Here is a 22,741-nt window from a genome sequence, read left to right as displayed (position 1 = left end):
ACTTATTTCTCTCCCCATTCTCCCCGCGATCTGTCTCGGTTTGGTGATTGTGGTGACGGTTTCGAGACATCGTCTGAAGGGAGGGTGTTTAGGGGAGGGGTAGTTTTTCAGAGACACAGAATGATAGAGACAGTTGGGCAATGAGTTGGGCGGGCGGGAAAATGTCGTGGGGATCTTGTCGCGGATCGACACATCTGGCGCGCGGAGATCGCTGTTTTGTTGGGTGGCAAACATGGTTTGCCATTTGTCAAAGCTGCCGTTTCGTTGTTGGCGCGATCTGGATGATGATTTCATGTATACTACCTATTTGTGTGTGCCCGAAACGTATTGAAACCGAAAGTGATTACCTAGTTTTGATTGATTGACGTCGCTTAAGGCAGCTCTCGCAGCTCAACACAAAAAGATACAGATACACCACACCTTCGATTCTACGGCTAGAACAAATTCTTAAATTTTCTCACTCAACCAACAGAAGAAATACGAAAAGTGGTGAAAGTGGTGACAAATTGTTTCTCTAAACCAGTGCAACCATCCGAAGAAAAGAAATAGAAAAAAAGGTCCCAAGCCATAAAAGTTGACCGTGACCATAAGGATCGTCGTCGTCGAATTTCGCTAGCGGCCAGAGGCGGATGTCTCTCTGCTGGCTGGCAGGGTCTCTCGAAATTCTCAGTTCAAGATCACTCGCGAAACTATTTCTTGAATGAAAACTGTCCTGACAGCCGAGTGACATCTCGGCCATCACCGTGGGCCTGGCGTGAGACGCGGGAGAAAGTCCGCGGCCCGCGAAACCAAAAAACCCCCCGCGCTCGATTAGTTTTATGTGAGTGAACTTTTGTGCTGCCGAGTAACTATTGTGTATTTTTTTAATACCACTCTAAATAGTCGTCGTTGTGCAAAATTGGGCGGGAAAATGTCTGGCTCTGTCGTTTTTTTTTTTCGCTGTTTGCTAGTGTATTTAGTGTAGACAAATCTTTTTCTTGTTTTTTATTGTTTATAAAAATAAAATTAAAGGCGAAAATTGAGATGACCTGTTTGTTTGTGACTAAGGATGTGTTATTTGTGTACTAAAAACCTTGTGTTTCTCTGCTGACGCTTGGGGATTTCTATGCAGTATTGTTCTTTGTTTTGTGCGTAAATCTGAGAAAATATCTTCATTTTCTTTTATTTTGTGAAAGCTAACGAAAAGTATTGTACCTATGTATTTTTAAAGAAATCTAATTATGTCAGTTGCACTCATTAGAAATTCTGAAAATTAAATCAACTTATTTTTTTTAAGTTCAGCACACTGTGGACAATAAGGTGTGTTAATGGCTCTGTCAAAGTATTTCACTTATTTGAAAAAAAAAAAAACGAAACAAGAGTGGCTGTGTGCTTTTTTATACGACGGGAGCAAACCCTCATTTTTGACAAATTTGATGATTTTAAACATTGACTTTGAACAAATGGTCTGAACCACGAGCACTTTCTGAACATTTTTTTTCTCTAAAACAGCAGCATCGCTCCTTTTTTTTGGTTCATTACTGTTTTTGTTTTTTATACGTCTTCAAGTTATTTTTTTAAGATTTTTGACGCAGTTGCCAAATTTTGTATAAAAATCTGACAAAATCCGGGCGTTTCATTTAAAAAATGACGACAAAAAGTCCGGGCAATATCTGAGCAAATTCGATCAAAACCCAGAAATTACCCAACAAAAATCAAGAAAAATAAAATAAAAAAAATTTCATCAAAACTCATCGACAGATTATCGATTGGCTTCCAAACAAGCTTTCAAGATTATGTTATAAAACTTACAAAAAATGACAAAAATGACAAAAATGACAAAAATGACAAAAATGACAAAAATGACAAAAATGACAAAAATGACAAAAATGACAAAAATGACAAAAATGACAAAAATGACAAAAATGACAAAAATGACAAAAATGACAAAAATGACAAAAATGACAAAAATGACAAAAATGACAAAAATGACAAAAATGACAAAAATGACAAAAATGACAAAAATGACAAAAATGACAAAAATGACAAAAATGACAAAAATGACAAAAATGACAAAAATGACAAAAATGACAAAAATGACAAAAATGACAAAAATGACAAAAATGACAAAAATGACAAAAATGACAAAAATGACAAAAAAATCTAAAATTTAAAAAATAACTAAAATTACTAAAATTACAAAAATTATTAAAATAAAAAAAAATAACTTAAATAACAAAAATAACAAAAATTACAAAAATTACAAAAATTACAAAAATTACAAAAATGACAAAAATGACAAAAATTACAAAATTTACAAAAATGACAAAAATTACAAAAATTACAAAAATTACAAAAATTACAAAAATTACAAAAATTACAAAAATTACAAAAATTACAAAAATTACAAAAATTACAAAAATTACAAAAATTACAAAAATTAAAAAAATTACACAAATTACAAATATTACAAAAATTACAAAAGTTACAAAAATTACAAAAATTACAAAAATTACAAAAATTACAAAAATTACAAAACTTACAAAAATTACAAAAATTACAAAAATTACAAAAATAACAAAAATTAAAAAAAAATTAAAAAATTACAAAAATCACAAAAACTTCAAAAATTACAAAAAATAGAAAAATTACAAAAATTAAAAAAATTACAAAAAAAAAAAAAATTACAAAAATTACAAAAATTACAAAAATTACAAAAATTACAAAAATTACAAAAATTACAAAAATTACAAAAATTACAAAAATTACAAAAATTACAAAAATTACAAAAATTACAAAAATTACAAAAATTACAAAAATTACAAAAATTACAAAAATTACAAAAATTACAAAAATTACAAAAATTACAAAAATTACAAAAATTACAAAAATGACAAAAATGACAAATATGACAAAAATTACAAAAATTACAAAAATTACAAAAATTACAAAAATTACAAAAATTACAAAAATTACAAAAATTACAAAAATTACAAAAATTACAAAAATTACAAAAATTACAAAAATTACAAAAATTACAAAAATTACAAAAATTACAAAAATTACAAAAATTACAAAAATTACAAAAATTACAAAAATTACAAAAATTACAAAAATTACAAAAATTACAAAAATTACAAAAATTACAAAAATTACAAAAATTACAAAAATTACAAAAATTACAAAAATTACAAAAATTACAAAAATTACAAAAATTACAAAAATTACAAAAATTACAAAAATTACAAAAATTACGAAAATTACAAAAATAACAAGAATAACAAAAATTACAAAAATTACAAAAAATACAAAAAATACAAAAATTACAAAAATTACAAAAATTACAAAAAATTACAAAAAATTACAAAAATTACTAAAATTACAAAAATTACAAAAATTACAAAAATTACAAAAATTACAAAAATTACAAAAATTACAAAAATTACAAAAATTACAAAAATTACAAAAATTACAAAAATTACAAAAATTACAAAAATTACAAAAATTACAAAAATTACAAAAATTACAAAAATTACAAAAATTACAAAAAATTAAAAAAATTACAAAAATTACAAAAATTACAAAAATTACAAAAATTACAAATATTACAAAAATTACAAAAATTGCAAAAATTACAAAAATTACAAAAATTACAAAAATTACAAAAATTACAAAAATTACAAAAATTACAAAAATTACAAAAATTAAAAAAATTACAAAAATTACAGAAAATACAAAAATTACAAAAATTACAAAGATTACAATAATTACAAAAATCAAAAAAAAAATACAAAAATGGCAAAAATAACAAAAATTTCAAAAATTACAAAAATTATAAAATTGGCAAAAATTACAAAAATGACAAAAATTACAAAGATTACAAAAAAAATTAAAAATGACACAAAAATGACACAAAAATGATACAAAAATGACACAAAATTGACACAAAAAAGACGCTTAAATTACACATAAGTGACACAAAATTGGCACAAAGATGACACAAAAATGACACAAATATGACACAAAAATGACACAAATATGACACAAAAATGACACAAAAATGACACAAAAATAACATAAAACTGACACAAAAATGACACAAAAATGACACAAAAATGTCACAAAAATGACACAAAAATGACACAAAAATGACACAAAAATGACACAAAAATGACACAAAAACGACACAAAAATGACACAAAAATGACACAAAAATGACACAAAAATGACAAAAATGACAAAAATGACAAAAATGACAAAAATGACAAAAATGACAAAAATGACAAAAATGACAGAAATGACTAAAATGACAAAAATGACAGAAATGACAAAAATTACAAAAATGACAAAAATTACAAAAATGACAAAAATTACAAAAATGACAAAAATTACAAAACATACAAAAATTATAGAAATTACCAAAATTACACAAAAATGACACAAAAATGGCACAAAAAAGACACAAAAATGATACAAAAAAACAAAAAAAGACACAAAAAAGACACAAAGAAGACACAAAAAAGACACCAAAAAGACACAAAAAAGACACAAAAAGTCACAAAAATGACACAAAAATGACACCAAAATGACACAAAAATGACACAAAAAAGACACAAAAATGATATAAAAATGACACAAAAATGACACAATAATGACACAAAAATAACGCAAAAATGACACAAAAATGACGCAAAAATGACACAAAAATTTACACGAAAATTAACACAAAATTTAAACAAATACAAAAATGACAAAACTGACACAAATTTGACAATATGGGCACCAAATGTTTAAAAATGACATGAAAATAACATAAAAACGATCCAATAATAATACTAAAATAATTCAAAAATAATCCAAAAAAGATAGAAAATTATTCGTAAATGGTTAAAAAATGACAAAAATGGCACAAAAATAATTCAAAAAAATCTAAATACGATAAAAATTTGTTCCACAATTGATCCAAAAATCATCCAAAATGATTATAAAATAATTTCAAATTGATCTAAAAATGATCTTAGAATGACCTTGAAATTATCCCAAAATGATCCGTCAGTGATACAAAAATGACACAAAAATGATAAAAAAATGATCCAAGAATCATCCATTAATGGCACAAAAATGATCCAAAAATGATTTAAAAATGAAAACACGAAAAAAATTACCAAAAACACAAAACAAAGATCCAAAAATTAAACGGAAAATGACACGAGAATGGCACAAAAATGATGCAGAAATGACACAAAAATGATCCTATAATGATCTCAAAATGATCAAAAAAAGATTCTCAAATGATTAAAAATGATGAAAAAATTATCTTAAAATGATCCAAAAAAGATCCAAAAAATGATCCAAAAATGATCCACAAATATCCAAGATGATCCAAAAATGTTCCTAAAGTGATCCAAAAATGCCACAAAAGTAATCCAAAAAATACTAGAATGATCCCAAAATTATCCGAGAATCATCGATAAATGACACATAAATGGTTCAAAAATAATAAAAAAAAATTTCCAAAAATGATCCAAGAACTATCAATAAATGACACAAAAATTATCCAAATACTATCGAAATATAATCAAAAAACGTTCCAAAAATGATCCAAAACCAATCAAAAAGTGATCAAAAAATCATCTAAAAATTATCAAAAAATAATCCCAAAATGATCCAAAAACGACACAAAAAAAAATAAAATGACACAAAAATGATCCAAGAATCATCGATAAATGATCCAAAATTATTCAAAATGATCCAAAAATGATCCGAAACTGATCCAAAAATGTTCCAGATATGAACCAAGAATGGTTCAAAAATGACAAAAAACTGACACAAAAATTATCCAAGAATCATCGATAAATGATCCAAAAATGAACCAAAATGATCCAAAAATTATTCAAGAATGATCCAAAAATGGTCTTAAAATGTTCCAAAAATGATCCAAAAATAAACCAAGAACGGTTCAAAAATGACAAATAAATGACTCAAAAATGACTCAAAAATGACACAAAAATAATCCAAAAATGATTCAAATATGATCTTAAAATGTTCAAAAAATGACTCAAAACTGACAAAATTGAAAAAAAAATTACATTCATAGACTTTATCATATCCGACTGAAAACTGGTAGATACTTTGAAACCGTGAAACAATAATTTTTTTGTACCGGATTTAACAAATGAACTTTTTTATGTTGGGTAAAAAAAATAAACTTGCAGAACAAATGTTTCGAGGGCAAACCTAAATAACTCTCAAAAGTATTTTCCATTTCAATTGTATCAATGTTAACGAAATTTTATTTACCTTCACTAGTTCCTCTTGAAATGTGACAATGACCGTCCGAACGACAGAATCTCAAACGAAAAGACTGATAAGTTTACCACCGCCATCAACAATAAAATCAACTTCCAAATAATCGACCAAGAATAGTGCCATTGCTAGAGAGAGAATATGAAAGTTTAGTTAAATTAGTTAGTAACTTAGCCGAAAACGACCGAAACGGCGCGACACCCAAATGCAATACCACGAAGATGAGTACGAGAGGGACTTTTCATTCGAGCCGGAAATCATTTTGAGACGCAAGGACTCGCTGTGTATCCAGCGGGAAAAGTATCAACACCGGAAGCGCCAGAAGCGGCGGAAAGATTTCAAACAGCACCAGATTGTGGTCATTGCTAGCGCAGGAAGCAGTGGAGAGACCGCCGGCACACTGGAGGGGAAGCTGGACGAGGGCAGGGAGAGCGCCGACAAAGTGGAGCAGGGTACAAGTGGGGGTGGTGATGGCCTGGGTGTTCCCGGCGCTGTTGCTGGGAAGTCGAAAAAACGAACAGTTTCCTGGCAAATCGACTCCGACCCGGGGGAACCGATTCCGGATGTACCGGTGGAGGTCGAAGCTCCCAATGATGCGTTGGATTCCGACGATCGGGAAGAGATCAAACGGAATCCCATCGAGCTAGAGCTAGAAGAGTTTTACTATGTAAGTGACGACCGGATGTGATTGGAGGTGTTTCTTGGTTGAGCTTTTTTCCATTTGGATGTTTTGGCTGAATTTTGGAGCTTAAGTTTTGATTTTATTTTCTTCTTTCTCGAACGATTCGTGTGACCTGGAGAGAGCTTGATTTCGCTTAAATTTGCTTATTGATATCACTTGAATCAGCTGATCCATCATATGGAACTGTTTTTTTTATCATCAAAATGTATTGACTTCCATGAAGTTTTATTCAAATATGAAATGCGCGATTTTGAATGAACATTAAAGTCAAAAAGGTTATCACGGGGTGTTTATAGCAGATGTTTTTGAATAAAAAAACTAAGTGATTCTTATTTTTCCAGAAATGAAAAATATAACCTTTTCTGAGTCATACACAGGCAAAATTAAAACATTTGGTCGGTGAGTCCCTATTCTCTTTGGCTTTTTGAAGTTCATATTTTTTTTCGAAAATTATTTCTAAATAATGAAATGGTCATTAATTTTTTTTTTCAAATTTTATGAAGAGATTAATCACCGTAATTTATGTTTGTTACTTTAATTTATCGGTCTTATCGGTGAAAAGTGATGTCCTTTTTAGTAGGGATTTTTTTTTAAAAAGATGGATAGAAGGTTAGATGAAATGAAAGATGGTGAAAATGATCGAGTAGAATTTATTTAGAGGCATTATCATCACATATTAAATTTTTGTTCAGCACGGCCCAACTACTATGAAGTGGTAGATTAAGCTTGCCAGATTGCCCGGTTTTATCCGGGTTTGCCCGGATATTTGATGCAAAATTTCGATAAAGTCCGGTCCGGCCCGGTTGCCCGGATATCGTGAAAAAAGTCCGGATATTGCCCGGATTTTTTCACAATTTTCACAAAGAAACCCAAACAAAATCAAAGTTTTTGAGTAAGTTGCAGCAAAATCCATTACCGGTATGGAAATTTTCGACGGTTGTTTCAAATAATTTCGCTGATTTACTTTTATAAACCTTGACATATTTAAGTGATCCAAAAAGTTTTTGGAAATCTGCAATTACATTAATAAAATATTAATTCCAATTTTTTTGCATTTTTTCTTTGCTTTTATATATAATTACACCTAAATTTTGCCCGGTTTTTGCCCGGTTTTTGGATTTGAAAAATTAAAATCAATGCCCGGAATTGCTAGGCCCGGATGGGGGTGGAAAAAATTCTGGCAACCTTATGGTAGATACAGATAGAGTTGCATCTACCACCACACATAAGTAGGCCAAGCGTGGTTCGCCCCACAAGCAGGAAAACTTGCAGCGCGAACGAACTAAATGGTGATATGTGATCGCTCAGATAAGCTCCCTTCAACTCAGAAACGCATCTATCGATGTGACTATACTATATATTCCCAGTTACCATCATAGCATCGGTGGTAGGTCACTATCAGAATATCGACCGTACCGTTTCGCATCCAAACCCCGGATGTAACGAACGCGATGATAACAAACTGAGAAGACTGTGTTGCTCATCCCTGCTTTAGGTCTTTCTTGAATTTTTCAACACTGTCAGCGGGTTTTAAGTATTCCCTTAGGTTTGCCTTCGTAAAAGCCCAAAAAGCTTCGATTAGACGAAACTCTGGACAGTTTGGCGGGTTCATATCTTTCGGTAAACATTTGACTTTGTTGACTTCATACCACTTTAAGCTAGATCAGATCAGTCGAAAAGATTGTAGGGTTGTTATGCTGTTTGATTAACGGTAGAAACATATTTTGTGAACATTCACATATGGCTTGCCACACCATAATCTTCTTTACAAATTTTTCAGTGTAAATGGCTTTCGCTGGTGCAGGAACATCCTTACACTTCAGTGAGGTATAAAATTGTGGTCCAAGCGGAGTTTTATAGTCGAGTTTGATGTAAACAACCCGATTTCTTGGTCAAACGTTTGTCGTAGAGTTTCCGAGTCCTCGGTTTCACAGATTCAGCCTGTTTGGTACTTTTTTTTGGCTGCTTCTGCTTCCGTTGAGTCTGAAATCCAATTCTCTCTTTTGCACGCGTAAAGTTAGTCGATGAGGTACCTACCTAGTTTCGTAGCCACATCCCTTAATGATGCCGAAGGATGTTTGTAGCAATCCTTGATTTTCTTGTCCATTGTAAAGTTAAAAGGGCTAGGTTTGAACTGCTCCGACACTCATACCTTATTCCTTGACGAGTTTTCTGATTGAAGACTAGACATAGTGTTCCATTTGTGCACAATCCGTTTGCTTTGCTCGGGAGTATGGTCACGCATTTTAAGATTTCTTCGCTAAAAACGAACAAAAATGACAACAACTATGTAAACAACTTACAGTACGCAGCCAAAATTTGGTGAACACTACACGATTTTTGAAATAACGGTTATTTTTAAGTGTATTTATAATTATCGGACAGTGAATATATTTTTTTTTATCGAGCAGTAGATGTACAAATTCTTACGTTTTTCGATGCCGTGAAAAACATTACCAGTATGACGGATTGGCTTAAGAATATCACCTGCAAACTGCCATTTTTTTAGATCAAATGAACTATGCTGCAATAGTTTCGGTCAACATGAGAGCACATCGTTAAAATAGATTGAGAAGATAATCGGTCCTAGGTGACTACCTTGGGGCACACCGGAGGAGACAGAGAACTGGCTGGATAGAGAGTCTCCTGTGTGAACTGACAATTTACGTCCAATTAATTAAATAACTGCGGAACCAGCCAAATAGAGGTCCACATAAACCTAAGCGTCCAAGCTTACCAATGGCAATATCGTGGTTCACCTTATCAAATGCTGCAGACAAATTGGTATAAATGGCGTCGGTTTGAGACTTAGTAGCTAAAATTTCGTGCACATGAGAGGTGAAGGTCAACAGGTTAGATATCGTGGAGTACGAGTTACAGTACCAGAAAATCGGATACACGACGACTAATTCGAACAGTTTGGAAATTGCACCCAAAGCGGAGATTCATCTTTAGTTGTTGATATCCGACCACCTTTTTTATGAACCGGGAACATGTAAGCTTCCTTCCACCGTGAAGGGAAGGTGGTTCTGTCTAAAGAAGCTTGAGAGATGAATCTCACAGAAGTCAGTAAAATAGGCATTAATCGTTTTATAAAGGTAGATGGTATAACTACCGCCCGGGCCTGAAAGAGAGAGAGTTTTTGAGCTTTGCCGCTGCTTTAGATATGACCGAATCCTCTACTACAATCTTGCTTATGTAGAAGCCAAGTGGTGAAACATTCCTGACAGCACTTTCCACATGTTCTAAACATGTTGAAGCAGTAGCAAAGGTACTCGAAAATTTTTGAGCAAAGAGATCACTGATTCCGCAATCAGAGTTCGCAGTGTTGCCATCCAGAAACATTTGAGTTAGAATACCAGGTTGATTCCGCTGATTTTTGACATGCTTCCAGAACGATTTTGGGTTGGACTTGAGGTTACGTTGTACTCGGAAAAGATTATTTCTGCTACAACGTTTACTGGCTCGAACTTATAAAGTTCAATCTTCGATATATATCCTTAGTTTGGGAGGATTTGAGCTTATGGGTTTCCATTGGACTTGATACGTTGCGTCCCGGTGGAGAAGGTCCTGTGCTTGTTGAGTGCTATGTCTGGACACATCCAGAATAGTTTAAGAACTGTAAACTATTAGTTGTTACTTTATTGAGAACCAAACTTAGACTAACTTTTGTACTGACAATTTCATGGTTTTTATAATGCACCTGCTAGTAAACGATTGCTGTGATTGAACACAAATGGAAATTCAAATATGTTATGATTGCTTTGATCTAACATCTCCCCCCTTAAGGCATCCAGTACAGCTCGAATTTCGTCGTTCCCTTACAGGAGTTGCAACCGGAACTGGCACTGGATCAGGCAGAGGATCGTTGTTTCTGCTGTTGTCGCCCGAATAGTACTGTGAACCGTCAGAGTCCACGTCTCCGTTAAGTGCTGGACACGGTCCTTCTCCTGGAACGGCTGGAGTTGGCATCTTGGTTGGAATGGTCAATCCGAAATCATCGAAGAAAATTGAAAAAGGTGTTGATGAATTTTCGAAATTGCATTCTGTCATTCGTGTCTTGAGTTGGTTGATGTGGGAACGGATCAGACGATGTCGCTTTTGCAAGGAAAACGTTGTAGTTGAGCTTTCCTCCTTTCTCGATTACGATTGCTGGTTCCCACTTGGCATAAACCAAGTCGCCTTGCTGAATTTTTTTGTGGGATGCACCGTACTTTTTGTTGATAGCATCGTCGATCTTCCGCCTTTTCCTTTGTTGAGTCAGCTTGTCGACCGGCTTTTTTGTTGATGTTCGTCTTGCACTGGAATTCTCCGATCAGCTTAAGTGGTTTTCCTGACGCATTGATGACTTGAGATGATGGTTCCTTGAGAGTAGTCTAACCCAAGGTTTTCTATGTTTGTTTGGAGATCACCGTGATGTCACTTGCTCTGTGCAGTTGAAGATTGGTTACGACGCCGTTGATATTTGCTGGAAAAAACTTTCGCTTGTTGGGGCGCTGAGTGATGTGGTTCACGATGTACATAACTTTGGATTTTGCCTTTGGAGATTCCGGTGGTTTCTTTTCCACGCTGGTAGGTTTGGATTTCGATAGACAGTCACAGTATCCTTCCTTGTGGCCGGAACGGTTGCATTGTTAGCATAAATGATTCGGAAAAGTGCAATTCCGGACATAATGCATCTGACCGCATTGCTTCCCGAATATCTGGCATCGCTTCAGGTTCTTAAATCCTCGTCGACAATTTTTAATGTCTGGACACATCAAGAATGAAACTTGTTTATGAACTGTAAACTATAAGTTGTTACTTTATTGAGAAACAAAATTAGACTAACTTTGGACTGACAATTTCATGGTTTTTATAATGCACCAGCTACTAAACGATTGCTGTGATTAAACATAAATGGAAATTCAAAAATGTTATGGTTGCTTTGATCTAACATTGAGTTAGAAAGCGTAGCCTGTTGATAGGCATCTATGGTAGTAGAAGCCGAGCTCGTCGAAATTCCCCAAAAGGCCAAGCTCGGTGCGTCCCAGTGGTGTGACCCAAGCCGTTGAAAATCGGTCGGAGAACCTCGTCACCGCAGTCGAACTCAGGTCCTGGGAACTGAGGACGATGGCAGGAATCAGTAAGACTGAGTCGAAGGGCTCGGAGGTCTCCAAAATGCTTAAACCGTTGCGCCTCGGGGTAGAAACCCTTGACTACGAAAATGATTAACACGAGGGTCCGATAAAATTGCAGCAACCACTTGAGGCTGAGGCCGCGAGGGACTCGTTTTCGAAAGACGGTGGACTTTCAATGTGCGGCACTACCTGCAGTGGTGAAAAACTCCCGGAAGTTAAAGATGGAGTGAACGAGGTCACAGGAGAAATAAAAGAAATGCACTTACATATATGAGAGATGACCGATAAAATATTGTTGGTGAAAATAAACTGGGAAAAGCTCTACTTAGTGCTTCTACTAGGTTTTTCTACGAAAAAAGCGAGTTGTTTGTTTGACAATCATTAGATTGATCTAAATTGTTTCATCAGAAAAATATTAATGTTTCGAATTGTTGCCACGATGTTTTCATTCAAAAAATCCGTCCCGGTGATGTTTTATTCACAGCAGGATCCACCACTGACTGACTCACAAATGTGCGAAATGCTGCTCTTGACAGTGACACTGGTTGCCAACCTGAACGAAACAGCACCTTCGCCAGATGTGTGTGCATGTAAGATGCTGCAGCAGCCGCAAATCAGCTACCCAAGTCCATCCAACTTAGCGTCAAATTATGTGACTCTCTGTGTTTCTTTCGTTTCATCTGGCTTAATGTTTCATTTCCCATAATGCTTTCTTCCGAGGAGACAACGACGGATGCGCTTACTTAATCTACTTTTAGACGAGACGCGCTTGCTCTCGTAAAAGACATACATTTTCACCAACAACATCAGCAAGCCACACACATCGAAATCACCTTTTTCGCGTTAGCGATGATTTTCTCACCGAAGACGAGGTGCGGCGCGCAGCAGATTTGTAGTTTGAAATTATTTTGACGCGTGTTAGTTTTTATTGTTTTTCCCGGTTTGTTTGTTTGACGATGAAAGATGGACAGAGCGAGCGAACGCGGGATGTGGTCGGGTTTTGGGTTTCATTGCCGCCCACCACACCGGGATCATACTGGTTTGAGTTTGTTGTCTCCGTTTTGGGGGAGATTTGGGGCTTGGTTGATGTAGATTTTTGTTTTTAGACTTTTGCGCTCATGGCTTGACCGACAACCTTGACAGTGGAACCGATGCTGCATCGGTTAGAGGTCTTCGATCCGCGTAAACGAGCGCTATATTGGTATATTTAAAATATGATACCAATACTTATTATAAAAATAAATATCATCAAAATGTCTAAGAAAAAATGTTTCATCAACAACCAGCTGACGAATCAATAATGATAGATCATAATTGAATTCACAAAGCTGTACTAGTTCAAAAAAAGCTGAAAAAAGACTTTAGATAAACGACAAGACAAGTGGCTCCAGAGAGTGTTATGAAGTAGAGAAGTTCCCTGCCATAAGTTAACATTCTGCAGTACAGTACGATTGTTATAGTGTAAGAGTCGTAAAAGTGAGAATGTTCTATTTTTGTTGTTGACTTTTCTAAACATGATTAATCTGATTCCAAGTTCTGAAATCATGTCTGTTCCATTTACTGAAGTCCAGTAGAATCGGTTTCATGATTAGCTTCTAAAATTCCCTAACTACTTTCTAACAATCTTTGCGAGTGTCATCAACAATGCCTTCTTTTGAAATAGGTACTTTAAATTGTATTTTAGGTTTTCACCACCATTCGCAAAATCAATTATTTTTGATTGATTTAACCAGCAAATATTTTTTGTGTGTAAAAAATCACTTTCCTTACTCTTTGTTTCACAACCCATTTGAAAAGTTGGAACAGATCTACAAATCAGGACAAATAATGAAACTATGATTTTCTCCATTTTATAAAATGTCTATTGCAGATTGAAACGAAGGGCTTATGGTGGCTCCAGAGAATGGGTTGAATTTCTGAAAGGAATTATATATTTATTCTGGCATGCTCAAGGTCTAGTTTCATTTGCGTATTTTTCAAAAGTTGTTTTTTTTACAATTAGTATATTTGAAACGACTTTGTGTTTCAATGAGCCAAACTTGTTTTTCTTTGTTATTTATAAAATAAAGTAATGAGGGTCTAGGCCATAAACATATCAACAATCCTTAATACAGTTGTAATTATTGCCTTAAAATGCATAAATGTTTAAAAAAAAATCTGATTCAATACACTTAACAGTGGAGTGTAACCTTTATATGTGGTTACATATTATGCAAAATCATAAACAAATGGAAGTTATTTTAAAACTGAATCATTAAATCATGATTAAAGAATTTCCAATGCAATAAATCCAAAATTATTTGAAAAAATAAACATTCAAAATTGAATATGATATAACAGTAAATGAAATTATCATATTTTTCATATTTATAATTTTATTTGCAACTTATTGGTAATTTTAAAATTACTGGGTCCAGGAATATCCTGTATGATGTCGTTTCTATGATTTTTTAAAATAGGTATAATCTCAATGAACGCTCTTTGATTAAAAGCATGTGGTAATTTAAAAATAAAAATGAAGAATACAATTTAAAGAAAAGTTGCCCAACATATGTTTCAAATAAGTTAACGTTTGTCCAATTTTACGTCTGAAGTGAAGAAAACGAGTTTATTGAAAATATAATTAGGTAAAATTACAATTGTTAGAGTAAACTACGGTGCGGCAACGTAGGGTTCAATAATCGGTCAAAAAAACAATTGATTTTAAAAATTTTGATATTTATGAAAATTTTGAAGTTTTGTCAATAATAACAGTTTCGTCGTTTGGCATTTTTGTTAATTTTGTTAAATTTTTCAATTTTCTTATTTTGTCAATTATATACAGACCCCGTTCGTTTTTGGCAACATGCCCGAATATTTTGTGTTGCCAAAATCGAATGTTGCCAAAATCGAACGGTTTTTTTTCTGAAACTTTTTTCTCTTATTTTTACAAAATAACTATTTTAATAATCATTAACGTTAAGTTAAGTCAATTTCCGACCATTTTTAGAATTTTTATAGTTTTTTTCCTCATGTTTTTGATGTATTTTGCACTATTTTTTGTTTTGTTCATAATCTTTGTTTTTTTTTGTCATTTTTGCTGTTTTTGTCGTTCTTTGTCATTTTTAATTTGATTTTGTAATTTTTAGTCTTTTGTTTGTATTTGTTTTTGAATTTTTTTAATTTTTCAACTTTTTGTAATTTTTGAGTACTTTAAAATTTTTTTAAAAAACTTTTGATTTTTTTGTTGTATTCTATCACCATTTCTGAACTTAAAAACATATTGTTGGTGTTTGTCTAAATTATATCAGTCCCGTTATAGAAAAAACTTAAAGGTAATGTCGCTTCTAAAAACCGTTCGATTTTGGCACATGTGCCAAAATCGGATGTTGCCAAAATCGAATGTTGCCAAAATCGAATGTTGCCAAAAACGAACGGGGTCTGTACTTCTTTTTCAAGTTATCACTTGAAAATTGTTTTTTTTTTTGTTAAAATTGATCGAATTGAGAGAATTTGAAACAAAATGATAAAAATTTACACAATCCACGAAAATTCGTAAAAATTGACAAAATTGACAAAATTGACAAAACTGACAGAATTGACAGAATTGACAAAATTGACAAAATTGACAAAATTGACAAAATTGACAAAATTGACAAAATTGACAAAATTGACAAAATTGACAAAATTGACAAAATTGACAAAATTGACAAAATTGACAAAATTGACAAAATTGACAAAATTGACAAAATTGACAAAATTGACAAAATTGACAAAATTGACAAAATTGACAAAATTGACAAAATTGACAAAATTGACAAAATTGACAAAATTGACAAAATTGACAAAATTGACAAAATTGACAAAATTGACAAAATTGACAAAATTGACAAAATTGACAAAATTGACAAAATTGACAAAATTGACAAAATTGACAAAATTGACAAAATTGACAAAATTGACAAAATTGACAAAATTGACAAAATTGACAGAATTGACAAAATTGACAAAATTGACAAAATTGACAAAATTGACAAAATTGACAAAATTGACAAAATTGACAAAATTGACAAAATTGACAAAATTGACAAAATTGACAAAATTGACAAAATTGACAAAATTGACAAAATTGACAAAATTGACAAAATTGACAAAATTGACAAAATTGACAAAATTGACAAAATTGACAAAATTGACAAAATTGACAAAATTGACAAAATTGACAAAATTGACAAAATTGACAAAATTGACAAAATTGACAAAATTGACAAAATTGACAAAATTGACAAAATTGACAAAATTGACAAAAATGACAAAATTGACAAAAACGACAAAATTGACAAAATTGACAAAAATGACAAAAATGACAAAAATGACAAAAATGACAAAAATGACAAAAATGACAAAAATGACAAAAATGACAAAAATGACAAAAATGACAAAAATGACAAAAATGACAAAAATGACAAAAATGACAAAAATGACAAAAATGACAAAAATGACAAAAATGACAAAAATGACAAAAATGACAAAAATGACAAAAATGACAAAAATGACAAAAATGACAAAAATGACAAAAATAACAAAAATGACAAAAATGACAAAAATGACAAAAATGACAAAGATGACAAAAATGACAAAAATGACAAAAATGACAAAAATGACAAAAAAGACAAAAATGACAAAAATGACAAAAATGACAAAAATGACAAAAATGACAAAAATGACAAAAATGACAAAAATGACAGAAATGACAAAAATGACAAAAATGACAAAAATGACAAAAATGACAAAATTGACAAAATTGACAAAATTGACAAAATTGACAAAATTGACAAAATTGACAAAATTGACAAAATTGACAAAATTGACAAAATTGACAAAATTGACAAAATTGACATAATTGACAAAATTGACAAAATTGACAGAATTGACAAAATTGACAAAATTGACAAAATTGACAAAATTGACATAATTGACAAAATTGACAAAATTGACATAATTGACAAAATTTACAAAATTGACAAAATTTAGAGACTTAAAAAATTTGTCATTTTTTTCATTTTTGTCATTTTTGTCATTTTTGTCATTTTTGTCATTTTTGTCATTTTTGTTATTTTTGTCATTTTTGTCATTTTTGTCATTTTTGTCATTTTTGTCATATTTGTCATATTTGTCATTTTTGTCATTTTTGTCATTTTTGTCATATTTGTCATATTTGTCATTTTTGTCATTTTTGTCATTTTTGTCATTTTTGTCATTTTTGTCATTTTTGTCATTTTTGTCATTTTTGTCATTTTTGTCATTTTTGTCATTTTTGTCATTTTTGTCATTTTTGTCATTTTTGTCATTTTTGTCATTTTTGTCATTTTTGTCATTTTTGTCATTTTTGTCATTTTTGTCTTTTTTGTCATTTTTGTCATTTTTGTCATCCTTGTCATTTTTGTCATTTTTGTCATTTTTGTCATTTTTGTCATTTTTGTCATTTTTGTCATTTTTGTCATTTTTGTCGTTTTTGTCATTTTTGTCATTTTTGTCATTTTTGTCATTTTTGTCATTTTTGTCATTTTTGTCATTTTTGTCATTTTTGTCATTTTTGTCATTTTTGTCATTTTTGTCATTTTTGTCATTTTTGTCATTTTTGTCATTTTTGTCATTTTTGTCATTTTTGTCATTTTTGTCATTTTTGTCATTTTTGTCATTTTTGTCATTTTTGTCATTTTTGTCATTTTTGTCATTTTTGTCATTTTTGTCATTTTTGTCATTTTTGTCATTTTTGTCATTTTTGTCATTTTTGTCATTTTTGTCATTTTTGTCATTTTTGTCATTTTTGTCATTTTTGTCATTTTTGTCATTTTTGTCATTTTTGTCATTTTTGTCATTTTTGTCATTTTTGTCATTTTTGTCATTTTTGTCATTTTTGTCATTTTTGTCATTTTTGTCATTTTTGTCATTTTTGTCATTTTTGTCATTTTTGTCATTTTTGTCATTTTTGTCATTTTTGTCATTTTTGTCATTTTTGTCATTTTTGGCATTTTTGTCATTTTTGTCATTTTTGTCATTTTTGTCATTTTTGTCATTTTTGTCATTTTTGTCATTTTTGTCATTTTTGTCATTTTTGTCATTTTTGTCATTTTTGTCATTTTTGTCATTTTTGTCATTTTTGTCATTTTTGTCATTTTTGTCATTTTTGTCATTTTTGTCATTTTTGTCATTTTTGTCATTTTTGTCATTTTTGTCATTTTTGTCATTTTTGTCATTTTTGTCATTTTTGTCATTTTTGTCATTTTTGTCATTTTTGTCATTTTTGTCATTTTTGTCATTTTTTCAAATTATTAGTTGAAGGTGTTATAATAACTTGTGACATAAGAAACACACTTCCATTTTTTTCCTATTTTGATGGTGGCTCCAGAGAGTCAGTCCATTATTTTTCATTTTAATTTATGAAATGAATTTGCGGCTTTATCGGTGAGGGTTAAAGAGTTGAAATGAAAGACGGATAGAAGATCAGAAGAAAATTCTAAGGTGGTGAAAAGAGCGAAGAGCATTTGAAATAGAAGCTTGACCACATACTAAATTCTTTGTCCCACACCAATTAACTGTATTGAAGAAGTAGTACCCAATAGAGAAGGCACTACGTTTTTCGATACAGTTAATTATGGATGGTTCGACCGCCATGTGAGTGTGCACATGTGCCGAACGGACAAAAAATTTAGCATGTGGTTGCTCTGTTAAGTCTTCTATTGTGCGATATCGTTCCATCGATGGCTAGGTAGATTTCTTATTTTCGTTTTGTGCGGATGTTCCAACTGGATTGAGTTGTCGCATACGGTCAACGGTCAGAAATCTTGGCCTAACTATTTTCGATTATCGGAACGATGTTTTGTAATTGATTTTTATAGCCGAATTATTTTTATTATTTAAGAGGAGAAATCACCGTGAATTTGTTTTATGAAATGAATTTGCGGCTTTATCGGTGAGGGTTAAAGAGTTGAAATGAAAGACGGATAGAAGATCAGAAGAAAATTCTAAGGTGGTGAAAAGAGCGAAGAGCATTTGAAATAGAAGCTTGACCACATACTAAATTCTTTGTCCCACACCAATTAACTGTATTGAAGAAGTAGTACCCAATAGAGAAGGCACTACGTTTTTCGATACAGTTAATTATGGATGAAAAAAAAAAAACAATAAAACAAATTCACGGTGATTTCTCCTCTTAAATAATAAAAATAATTCGGCTATAAAAATCAATTACAAAACATCGTTCCGATAATCGAAAATAGTTAGGCCAAGATTTCTGACCGTTGACCGTATGCGACAACTCAATCCAGTTGGAACATCCGCACAAAACGAAAATAAGAAATCTACCTAGCCATCGATGGAACGATATCGCACAATAGAAGACTTAACAGAGCAACCACATGCTAAATTTTTTGTCCGTTCGGCACATGTGCACACTCACATGGCGGTCGAACCATCCATAATTAACTGTATCGAAAAACGTAGTGCCTTCTCTATTGGGTACTACTTCTTCAATACAGTTAATTGGTGTGGGACAAAGAATTTAGTATGTGGTCAAGCTTCTATTTCAAATGCTCTTCGCTCTTTTCACCACCTTAGAATTTTCTTCTGATCTTCTATCCGTCTTTCATTTCAACTCTTTAACCCTCACCGATAAAGCCGCAAATTCATTTCATAAAACAAATTCACGGTGATTTCTCCTCTTAAATTTCATTTTAATATTACTGAGTTTACCATATGGATATAGATTATTCTTGGTTCAATTCCTCATTCTCAAAACAACAATGTAATTTTGATTTGAACATACGGTAATTACTTTTACGATTGTGTAAACCTGCTTAAATAAACTTCTAGTCGATGTGAGTATTTATAACATCAACATCGAACTCACCCTGCTGTTGTATAACAAATTACGCCTCCGGATTGACCTATCCCAGCAAAATCTCTGCTCACCACAGGATGCTTCCGGATGACGCAACCAACGGAAAACGGAGAAAGGAAAACCAACACCTAAAGAACCGAAAAAAAAAACAGAATCACATTCCGTAATTCGCCCGTCAAAATATGAAGTTCATTGGCATCGATCGTCGTCGTCACCCTTGGCAATCGATCAACATTGAAAAGGAAATCGCCCGTAGACATTTCGCCAGCTCTGCCCCCAGCATCAACAACCGGAGCAATTGCGGCGATCTCATGTGGTTGGGTGTGTGCTAGATCATTAAATGACGAATCGAAATCGAATTTGAGGTTAACCCTCCTTTCCTCCTAGTCCTCAACGATGACATTTTGTTTGCAGGCAAAAAACGAAAACGGTTGGGTAGAATTATGAACACTTTATTTCGGGACGGTCCAAAAAAGTGGTACCGTTTTAAAAATAGATCCAAACCAATTCCCATCATCAGTCGAGGGATTTGAATTTGTTTTCCTTTTTTTCTCAGGGGATTGGCAAATGGAAAGGAGGTTGAGACACATTATTTAATAAACTAGTTCTGTTGCAAATATAAATGTAAGAGGCCAATTTGTTTACACCGTCGTACGAGAAACGATAATGATTGTAATAATTGACAGCGAGCACGTGATGACGATCGTCGACTGCCGTCGTTTGTTGGTGCTGATGAGCGTTGGCAGTGCTGCCAGCTGCCGGTATGGAAAAGAATCAAAACTCGGTCTTGGTTTGGTCGTGGTTTGTTTTTGGCGTTCTCATAGGTAAAGAAGGATTTTTAATTTAACCCTCTAATTAACAGCTGGTTTGCTTCTGCATGTTTCTGCATACTTAACTGGGATGTTTCTAATAAGAATTGTTGATGCATTTTTTCTGCATGATTTAGCATGACATGTCGTGACAAAAAAAAACTCTCGAATTAAAATTCTTGTCCTTTTCCTCCGTGTTACAGATGTATGGCCGCTACACCAAAGATCTAGGAGAATACGCCAAAGATGAAGCGCGAAGACTCAGGCTTCTTGAACGAAGACGAAAAAAAGACGATAAAGAAAGAAACAAAGTAAGTATTCGGTTGTCAAATTTGTCTTCAAAACCCCCAACATCTTTGGAAAATAAAAAACTTCTCTCAAATGAAACCTAAACTAAGACGGAGCATAGAATCAGCCAACATTGTGACGTTTAATCTCTTTCTTTTTTCCCGTTTGATTTGCTTTTTGCCTCAAATAAACAAAAAAAAACAATCTACATCACCACCCTCTTCGAATGTGTGCTTCCAACAAACTATTCTCGAAACTGTCATCCACGATCGGTTTGCAAACCAAATCCAAACAAACAAAAAAAAACTACAAATACAAAAATCCAAACCCCTTCGATCAACAAAAACCAAAAAAAAAAACAAACGAAAATGTATAAAACCCAGATGGAAATCGTTTCAGGAACTGTTGGGAGTGCGGGATAACAAATTTTTCAAAGCATCCTCATGGCTCTGGCGGAACACGTTTGCCCGGCTCGGCGAGGATTGGGTCTTCCTGGCGCTGCTCGGCATCATCATGGCCCTGCTGTCCTACGTGATGGATAAGGGCATCTCGATGTGCACCAACTGTAAGTTATCGTGGGGATTGGGTTTAAAAAATTATGATCGAATTTGGCTAAATGGAGAACTGAACATTGAACCTATGATTAACTTTTTTTTAGAATTTCTATATTTTCGGATAGATGAGATGGGTTTTTAAATATGAAAGTTGTAACAGAGATGCCAGAAAAAAGTTTTCTAACTAGAACTAATTTAATATCATTCAAATTCCAACAACCATTCTTCAATGCTGAACTTGGGACAAAATTCATTATTTTGGTTATGTAACTAAAATAACTATTTAATTTTTTTCACAATTCAAATTACAGATAAATGAAAACTAAAACTCCTCAATATTGTTGTTCCTTAAGTATAAGTAACACACAGGGTGTGTTCACAAATTTTCAAGACTTATTTGGATGGAATCAAAGAAAACATCTTCGAATCGAATCATTAAAATGAATTGATGTCAGCAATCAGGGTCTTAAATTTCATTCAATAATTTGCAATGCTAAACTGTGCCACCAGAGCAAACATAATTCCACAATCTGTAAGTAAACAAGCACATGCTCAGACCCACACATCGGAACAAGAATAACTTCCTAAGCTGACCGTATTTTGATCAAAATGTGCGTGGTTTGCAATCCAAAATAGATGATCTCTTCACTACGTGCTGTACGTGATTTACGTGCTCTTGGTTTGACGGAAGCAGGTTGATTTGGACTCCGCTTCGGCTTCTTCTGCTTCTTATATGTCTTTAGACCAAATCTTACCTTGGCACGAAGGACGAGAGGGGAACTACGTTTTTGGCAACATCTTAAACTGAGGCAGATTCGGTCCAAAGTTTTGTCCACCGGACCCGGTTTTTGCCCAGTTTTTTTTTGTTCACGAAGTTGCTTTCCTCTATTGCATTTCGGACTGCTCCAATGCAGGCATCTTCCATTTTCGCCAAAAGACTCAGCGAAATGTTAAAGATAATACACCATATGTGCACGATTTTTTTTTGCTTTTCCGAGAAAATACTTCTCATTTTCACGAAAATTATGAAAACTGTATCTCACGATAAATGGATTTTTAAGTTGAGCTGTATATAATAACACACACAGCAGACATCAGCTGTGCAAACGTCATCCGGAATA

General features: G+C 32.6%; 2 protein-coding genes across 27 annotated transcripts in view; one reads left to right on the top strand and one right to left on the bottom strand.

The window, feature by feature from the left end:
• Positions 1–22,741, bottom strand: part of LOC129744513 (alpha-1,6-mannosyl-glycoprotein 2-beta-N-acetylglucosaminyltransferase) — a 519,113-nt gene that overhangs the window by 423,066 nt on the left and 73,306 nt on the right. The gene's annotated exons all lie outside the window — the stretch shown is intronic.
• LOC129744429 (chloride channel protein 2-like) overlaps positions 1–22,741 on the top strand; it is a 230,955-nt gene that overhangs the window by 170,444 nt on the left and 37,770 nt on the right. For 10 of the 17 annotated variants that reach the window (XM_055737010.1, XM_055737027.1, XM_055737017.1 and 7 more), the window contains exons 3-4: positions 20,982–21,089; positions 21,466–21,631. In XM_055737010.1, the coding sequence (XP_055592985.1) occupies positions 20,982–21,089; positions 21,466–21,631 (274 nt within the window). Of the gene's footprint in view, positions 1–6,288; positions 6,953–20,764; positions 20,794–20,981; positions 21,090–21,449; positions 21,632–22,741 lie in introns of those variants that run through there. The other 7 variants (XM_055737002.1, XM_055736952.1, XM_055736945.1 and 4 more) reach the window with 4 other exon arrangements.

Source organism: Uranotaenia lowii, chromosome 1 (genome assembly GCF_029784155.1).
Source record: "Uranotaenia lowii strain MFRU-FL chromosome 1, ASM2978415v1, whole genome shotgun sequence".
Lineage (NCBI taxonomy): Eukaryota > Metazoa > Arthropoda > Insecta > Diptera > Culicidae > Uranotaenia > Uranotaenia lowii.
The sequence above is the reverse complement of the archived record's forward strand: the minus strand, read 5'-3'. Positions and strand labels throughout refer to the sequence as shown.